Genomic DNA, 8,996 nt, shown 5'->3' with positions numbered 1-8,996 from the left:
ATACACGGGCACACAGCACAATATCAATCCGTGCATATTATGTCGGACACAATACATGGGTTGTTACCAGAGGCATTCCTGAAAATACACTCTGGCAACTGTGGTTCTTGGACAGTATACTATTTACAAACATGGCCTGTATTTTCCTAAAGATTTACCCAAAAGACGTACGTTGATTTTCGTATATAGGAGGGCCAGGAACACGGCATAGTCAGATGTACCTGGACCAGCGACACAGAAGCGCCTTCACGCCACTAGCCATTGTACACGACTACTACTACAACGATATTATATACATTATTCTGTTATAATAAACTATATACAATTACTGTTCTAAATTGACTACTATTTATTTCAAAGACTACTATTTTTTTTTAGCTTCTACAGGTCATTAAGGCCTTTTGCTGCTTCTACCAAACCTTTCCATCCGTCTCTGTTGTCTGCATCCTCAATTCTTGCCGTATCATCTACTTGAATTAAATCTTTCTTTACCCGATCAAGCCAGCGCTGACGTGGTCTTCATCTGGGGCGTGTTTTATTTAGTTTAGATACCACAACTGGTCTCATTAGGCTGTCCTTATCTCGCCATATATATCCGGCCCATTCCAGTCTCTTTGAGACAAGATATTTTTGGATATTTGGTTCGTTAAAGATTCTTTCAATATCTGCATTAGTTCTCCTTTTGTGCTGCCTTGTTTCCGTATTATATGAAAGAATCTATGGTATGAAATCTTATACTAATTAAACTAAATATTAGAGAATAAAAAAAATCTAGTTTCATACAATAGACTGATCATTTTTTTATTATGAACATTTTACAATTTGTACAATATGCGTTGTACATTAATCATTATTGACATAAAAGAAGTACGAACTATCAAGTGAGTACGGCGTGAGTTAGACTGATAGTGTTGATCAAAACTAAGTATTGATTATTCTTCGAACTTAATTTTTTATTGTTAAATAGTATATTAATAAGTAATATGATTCTAAAACTTTTTGATTCATATTACCTATACATGATTTATATAATTATACGTAGGTAGATAATTTTAAAAATAATATAGACTTTGAATTGTACACTCGGGATATTGGCTTAAAACACTATGTAAATATCAAAAAAATAATTAACTGACACCAAAGATACATATTAATATTATGTATTAAAAAAAATAACAATGTTAATTAAGTATTATTTTTAAAATAAAATTATTGAATTGCAGCTGAATAGCAATAAATATATTTTAAGCACGTTTTAAATTTTTATTTCGATTTTATTATATACCGATAAATTAATTTGTATAAATGGTGAAAATCAATATCAAATCCAAGAACAAATCCAAGAACAAATCCAAAAGGAAATCCAAAACTAAAAAAACCAAGAAACCCAAAAAAGTTATTAAAACCATTGACACCGTTATACCAATTTCTACACCTGTAGGCTCAGTTCATTTTGATGAATTTCTAAAAATATGCAAAGAACCAAAATTAATTCAAAATACAGTAGAAACTGCTAAAAAATCAAAAAAGAAATCAACAAAGGGTAAGAAAGGAAAGAAAAGTAAGAAATCTAAGAAAACAAAGAAAACAAAGAAAATTAATAAAACTAAAAAAACTAAGAAATCTAAAAAATCTAAGAAATCTAAGAAATCTAAGAAATCTAAGAAATCTAAGAAATCTAAGAAAATAGGAATTTCTAAGGTAAAGGTAGTTGTAAAACCAGATGATATTCTTCCGCCACCTCAACCAACATTATTTCCATTGATAAAGGCTTTATTACTACCTTCCGATGACGATACTCTTGATGAAAATACATTATTCTCAGTGAGTTGTATAAAATAATTGAAAAGTCATGATATAAAAATGTTATGTTATAGGAATTTGTTGTTGGTAAACCCGAAACATTCATGAAGCGATCATCAATTCGAGAATTAACAATAATTGAACAACAGGCCAATAACACAGTTGATGAAATAAATAACTTAGAAGAAAAAATCAAGACACTGATGCAGGTAAAAACTAAATTTAAACAATATAAATGATTTACTAATATTGCTAAAAACATATTTTGAGATGAATGTTTTTATTTTGCAGAAACCTAAATTGAACGAAACTGAAATTATAGAATTAGAGAATCAACAATTGCTTGTTATGAAGTTATTAAACGATTTTGAAAACAACTTGGCAAAAATTCGGGATATTTTTAAGAATGACAATTTGGACAACACTAATGAAACTGACACTGATGAAGAAGATATAAAATGTCATATCATTGATAAGACTGAAACAGATCAGATGGTTTGAATTAACTAATTTATTTTTTTTTTTTTTAAATAACGTTATATTTCATTTTATTTGGATACCAATTAAATTATAACAGAATGTAGAGAAATGGTATGAAATCAATGATCTAGCATACCTTCTATCACCTAATACATCATTTGAAAAAGGCATTACCGTATCGGATGGCCTATTGGAAATGCTTGATGAGTTAAAAGACCAAAAAAAATCTCCTAAGAACAATGCGAAACGCAATGATGTATTCAAAAGACTTAGAAATAAATTCAGTATATTATTGCCTCCACCAAATGTGGACGTAAGATAGAATTCAATATATACTTAGTTAATTTCAAGTTTTTACAAATATTTTAATTGTTTCTAGGGCAACAAAGAATATTTGATGTGGGTAGATAAAAAACTTCATAGAGATCATCGAGATATGTTGAATGGTACTAAAAATCTGAAGATATTTCAGTGTTGGAATCAGTTAGAACTTAAATATAATATTATCAATGCACTTATGATATCTTTGAAGGATGCTATTAAATCAACATCTCCGGTTTGTTCTAACAACCAATTAAATATTCATTAATATTAATTAATATCTATGGTTAATACTTAATAGTCATAGAGTCTTAGTGTATTATGAATTATATGAGTATTAAATAATGAGTGTAACCGTGTAAGTACATCATACCACATCATACCATTAGTATTAGATGGTTACAGTGTTGTATAAAGATAATTTTTTAAATATCTAGATAAAGGTAAAAGATAATCGCTAGAATAGTTATCTAGATGAAGATAAAAGAAATATAATAATTTAATTATCTAGATAAAGATAAAAAACCAAAATTTATTATCCAGATAAAAATAAGATAACATTTTTTTTAATATGTACCTACCTACCTATTTATTACAAACCTAAGGTGAATAAAGTATATTAGATAATTCAAAATATTATCTAGCATATCTTAATTTAATATATAAATTAATATATTATTTAATATAAATTTACTATTTTGTAATCGGAAAATATAAAATACCTAATTAACATTAATTATAATTTATAATAGAAATATTTAAAAATAAAATTTTATCTAGATACATTTATCTGGATGCTTTAATTATTTATCTTAAATAATAGCTTAGATAACATATTTCCCATTTATCTGTATAAGATAAAATATAAAAATATACCTATCTAGATAACTTATCTAGATAAAACACAACACTGGATCATGGTTAAATTATAATTTAAAAACCAAGTATCAGTATGTTACATAGTAAATTTAAAATGCACTTCGTAATCTCCGTAGGTAACTTTTACGGATGGTGTGTTAAATTTGAATTCAATGATAAATCATCACATACGAAAACGACTGTGAGTGGATATGAGTGGTGGTCCGTTAAGCATATTTTATAATTTATTAATTCAACTATAAGAAATTAATTTTTCCGTTAGTAATACGGTAGATTTATGGGCATAGCAATATTTTTGTATTGTTATAATATTATTTAGTAAACTAACCGTCGACTTTGTTAATGGGTACTTAATAACCATATTATATTATTATAAATATTATTCTATATAATATTTATATTATTTGGATCAGGTACTCGTATTTATAATTTGATTGTAATAGTTGAGTTGTAATTTAATCTAAACAAAAGCTAATTAAAATAAAAATATAATCTCATCTATAACGTACAACTTTTCATTGGAAAATTACAATTAATTACGTATTAATACTATAAGCATTATTTAGGCCGAGAACGAAACAATAATAGTTCATGCACCCAGTATTACAAATACTTCGTATCGCATTATAATCAGGCGTGGACTGGTAAAAAAAGGCACGGATGTTACACAATTTAAAGGGCAAATATCAAAAATTGTTGGGGCGAATTTAAAACATGTAGATTATTTATAAAATATTAAAATATTTTATTTTGTTTTAAAAAAATATTGAATTTACGTTAAAAACATAAATAAGTACCAAGTTACAAACAACTTTCAATCAAAATTGTACAATATTATAGAGTACTAATAATCGTAGGTTGGTTACGATCTGCTGTTCATTAGGTGTCTAGAGTCTTTAAATATATAATAAATAATATTAGACAAATATATTTTAGGGCAAGGGATGCTGTAGCATCCCAGCATCCCAGCCAGTCCGCGCCTGACTAATAATATAATAATAATTACCGGCCGGTCTGCATGTGTATGTGTGCGTGAGTATTGGTGTGTGTAGTTCGATCAGCAGTGGTCGGGATTGCCGTGCAAATACTGATGAACTACGTCTGAAGTGAGTGTGTACGTCTGTATATATGTAATATGTGTTGTGTATGGCGTGCACTTAAAGAATAAAAATATCAACACGTATTTTCACTATTTGAATAATATAATATAATATAATAATGTTTCGACTTTAAAAATAATACACAATAAATACATTTGCGGCCCTTTTGACGTAACAGGTAAAAATAATATAATTGGTCATCTGACAAAGTTGTTCAGTATATTATAATAATAAATAATACCTAAGCTATTTGAACCACTAAGAATAATAAATAATTTGGCTAAATAGTATAATATGAATTAGCTATTAGAGCTGTAATATAATAATAAATATTGTATAAAAAACTCACAGATCGTTGGTGCTCGGCTGGCCAGCTGCTACCTATTCTATACAGGGTGATTCTTTTTCATGAAACACTCATTATTTCAAAAAGTATTAATGTTTTTGGAAAAAACAACGTTTTTATTTAAAAATTATATTTTTAAATTTTTTTTTTTACTTATAATTTTTTAATTTTTTAATTTTTTGAATGACAACATAGAGTTTTAATTTCATATTCCAAAGACGATTATTTTTCTAAGCATTTTGATTCATAAAAATCGAATTTAAGGTGAATAGTTTATGAGTTAAAAGTATTTAAAATTTAGACAAGTGGAGTAGTGGATGAACATTTTGTGGGGTAACCCCGTACCACTCCACTCCGCCAATCTAAACTTTAAATACTTATAAGTAGTTATAACCAGTGTTTGGACTTATCTAGATAAATTTATCTACTTGAATATCTAGATAATTATTTGTTCATCTTCTATCTTATCTAGATAAATAGTAACAAGGTATCTAAACGTTCATCTTAGATAATTTTTTTACTAATCTAAATAAATTCATCTAGATACATTTTTTATTGATAAAAATCGTGAAATTGTACAAACGCATTTTTAAATATTTATACAGATCCTCAAACAAAGTTTATGGTTTATAAATAATGTAATTATTTTTATTTATGACATTATTATTAGTATGTTCCTAATGCCCAACTAAAATATACCTAAATTTAAAACTTATCTAATCCTAACACTGGTTATAACTCATAAACTACTCGTCCGAAATTCGATTTTCATGTATAAAAATACTTAGAAAAATATTCTGCTTTGTAATATGAAATTAAAACTATATGTTTTCATTCAAAAAAGTAAAAAACTTAAAAGATATAAAGATAAAAAAAATGATTTTTAATAAAAACGATGTTTTTTTTAACAACTTGATACTATGCAAAAAAATATTTTCAAAAACATTAATACTTTTTGAAATAATGAGTGTTGAAAAAAATAGTGTTTCATGGTAAAAGAATCACCTTGTATAATAATAATAATCCATGACACACACACAGTATCGGAACAACAGTTAAATTACAATAATATTGGTGGCGACTCGCGCCCGATAATTTAATACAAACAAAACGATGGCAATTCGCGCTTGACAATAATAATAAACGCTGGTGATTCACGCCTTACAATAATAATAAATAATACAAAATTAATGAATGGTGATTCGCGCTTACAGATTTTCACCACAATAATATGTACGGTGATTTGCACTCGTAACATAATAATTTTGCGTTCACTGGACAGAACGGATGAACGAACAACAACTGCCGCCCCGCGGCGGCCTATGTTGGCCGGTGCCCCGTGGCAGCCTAATCTATATCTTACATAAAGATTTAAAATTAATAAAATTGCTAGCTATCATAACCGTGTGCGTATGCGTGTGTGTATGTGTGAATCAGCCGGTGGTATCTATTAATTATCGGCTCCAACAAGCATATACAAGCATATACAAGCATATTATTATAACGTAATGTTGAAATAAACGTGCAATTTACAATCATTTATAATATGATCAATAACATAAATTATTTCATACCAATAATTTAATTTAGCAAGAGTAATTTTATTTAAAACAGCCTTAAAGCAATAAAGCGCCTGGTTGGTAGGTCTTAATGTGATTTTGTCCTCAAAAACATACTTTACGGCATAGACCTAATACTCATAGACGGAACATGCATAGTTAGCATGGTAGAGTGGTATGACCAAGGGTTAACAATATAAAGGTCAAACGTTTTAATAAAACCAATAAAATATTTAATTCAATATGTATTATAACTTCTATCATAGAATCGTACAATATTAGTGATATGGATTTTTATCGTGCGTCGCTAGTGGGCATGTGCCATGCTTCGGTGATTTGTAGGACGCAGAATATCATCAACATGGGTAACTACTACGTGTTCCGTCTATGAGTATAAGGTCTATACGGGAAATATATTACGGGAATAAAGATCCTGCTCTGTCGAATCAGTTAAATTTGATTAGGTATTTTTTTTTTAATTGATAGAGTCAAATATTCTACAAATTAATATTATCAAACTTCTTTTTAAAATATTTTAATTTCAAACTTAGTAATAAGTCTTTAAAAAAATACAATTTTTTAGCTTTTTTTTATAAATTATTTTATACTATTATTTAAAATCTAATAAAAATCTGAGTTCAATGCGAGCAATTAATAATAGTTTATCAATTAAAAATAAATTATCTGAAAATACTCAATCATCAACGATTATTAGTATTAGTCATATTACTGTGAAGCCATGTTTGTCTGCAAAAGTCAATATTTCGTTATTTGTTACTTAATGACATATTTTACTTTTCAGCGTTGCGCGTAGTTCATACACCCATGCTCTACTCAACTCTGACCTAACCTAACCTAACCTAACCCACTGATAACCATTTATATGACTACACACTCTCAAGATCATGTGACGCTGAAACAATATGTAAATTAGGTTGCCAATCATTTGCCCCTTAATAAATAGTCGGAACAGGGGGCCTTAAGGTTTTCTACCAACACATAAGTTTGCTTAAGCTTATTAGACACTAAATATTAACATTTCAATATATCAACAGTTTTATTATGCGAGCAATAACACAAAATCTCAGTTCGCGGTTGATCAAAGTATTCTGGTCCAAGCATTAGACGAATTCAAACGTAAGACGAGGAACACCTTTTTACATGCTGGTCTAGAGGATTATTGGAAAATAAATCCTGAATCTATAAGACTTGGATCCAGACCATGTTTTGACGTTACGATCCGCCAAAGAAACACAGTTATAGATAATATCGTTCCGATAGATAAACGGACATTTTCATTTTTACAACGGAATCCTATTAAAACGAACGACAACAATTGTAAAGGTAATTAAATTTTATAAATACACAAATATACCACTTAAAAACATTAAAGTAAAAATTCACCAAGCATGCTCACTAATTTTTTCTTCAATATTGTAGTTATTCAAATTATGATTTTTTACACTAGGTACTCAAGGAGTTTTCTGTGTAGATACAAAATTCTGTATTTCAAATGAGAACCCCCTTTATAACCCTTTTTATACTGTAAACTATTAAATGGATAATTTGTCTGAAAATATAGACGTAACAAAATTAAAATTTGATTGAGTATTTTGGAGTTTATGTACAAAGAATAATAGGTCCATTTTAATGTTTTTAGAATAATATATAAGAAAAATAGTAATTTAAATATAATTTTAGTAATTAATATTATTCCATCAACAATTAATGTTAATTGATAATTTGTAAAAATGGTTCAAATATAATAAAATATACTACATCGAATATTACATCCATTATATTTTTTTCATAAAACCATTTTTAAGGACACCATCCTTAATATAAACATTTTATTGACTGGGAAATTACTTTACCTGAATCTTATTAGTACATACAAATCTGCGCTCTAGCTTGTAATACGTTTTAGAATATAGTACTTATATATAATATATTAAAATATTTATATTGTTTATACAGATACAATACAGCCGTCAAGTTCAAAAAACAGTGAAATTGAAGTCGGTAATACCAACTATAACTAATTTATAAACAGATTGAGGTATAATAATAGTATTGTATTATCTTTATTATTAAAAAAATACTTAAATATTCATTAATAATTTATCAAAGATTAACGTTAAGGATTTCAAGTTACATGCATTGGCTGACATACTAAGTTATATTTTAGGAAGTGATATCATTCAAAACCCTTTGTCCGTTCATCTAATGGAACGAGGTTGTCTAGCCACTATATATGTTTGTGTTTTGTTGGTGGATCATAACATAAAAACATGGCCTGAATTGGATCCAGTCTTATAAATTTAGGATTTATTTTCTAATAATCATCTGAACAGCATGTAATGTATTAATGTAATAATGTATTCATCGCATATCGTTGAATTCGTGTACCTAATACTTACAACATAATAATTTGGTCAACCACATATATCACTACAAAATTCGTGTTATTACTTGTATAATAATTTAACTTTTGATATAATATATAAT

General features: G+C 27.7%; 1 protein-coding gene across 1 annotated transcript; it reads left to right on the top strand.

Moving 5' to 3' along the window:
* Positions 1-1,305: 1,305 nt before the first annotated feature.
* On the top strand, positions 1,306-8,530 carry LOC132934248 (uncharacterized). The gene is made up of 7 exons (XM_061000536.1): positions 1,306-1,824; positions 1,878-2,012; positions 2,095-2,298; positions 2,381-2,596; positions 2,663-2,839; positions 7,544-7,832; positions 8,466-8,530. The coding sequence occupies exons 1-7, from the start codon at positions 1,306-1,308 to the stop codon at positions 8,528-8,530; spliced, it is 1,605 nt and encodes a 534-aa protein (XP_060856519.1).
* Positions 8,531-8,996: the final 466 nt, after the last annotated feature.

This window comes from Metopolophium dirhodum, chromosome 1 (genome assembly GCF_019925205.1).
Source record: "Metopolophium dirhodum isolate CAU chromosome 1, ASM1992520v1, whole genome shotgun sequence".
Lineage (NCBI taxonomy): Eukaryota > Metazoa > Arthropoda > Insecta > Hemiptera > Aphididae > Metopolophium > Metopolophium dirhodum.
This window is presented reverse-complemented; position numbering and strand designations above follow the sequence as displayed.

What these genes read in the sequence shown, in the direction of transcription:
- LOC132934248 (XM_061000536.1), top strand. Translation starts at nt 1,306, where the DNA reads ATGGTGAAAATCAATATCAAATCCAAGAACAAATCCAAGAACAAATCC. An exon ending in ATGAAAATACATTATTCTCA is followed by an intron (nt 1,825 to 1,877) that starts GTGAGTTGTATA and finishes GTTATGTTATAG; the next exon opens with GAATTTGTTGTTGGTAAACC. An exon ending in TGCCTCCACCAAATGTGGAC is followed by an intron (nt 2,597 to 2,662) that starts GTAAGATAGAAT and finishes AATTGTTTCTAG; the next exon opens with GGCAACAAAGAATATTTGAT.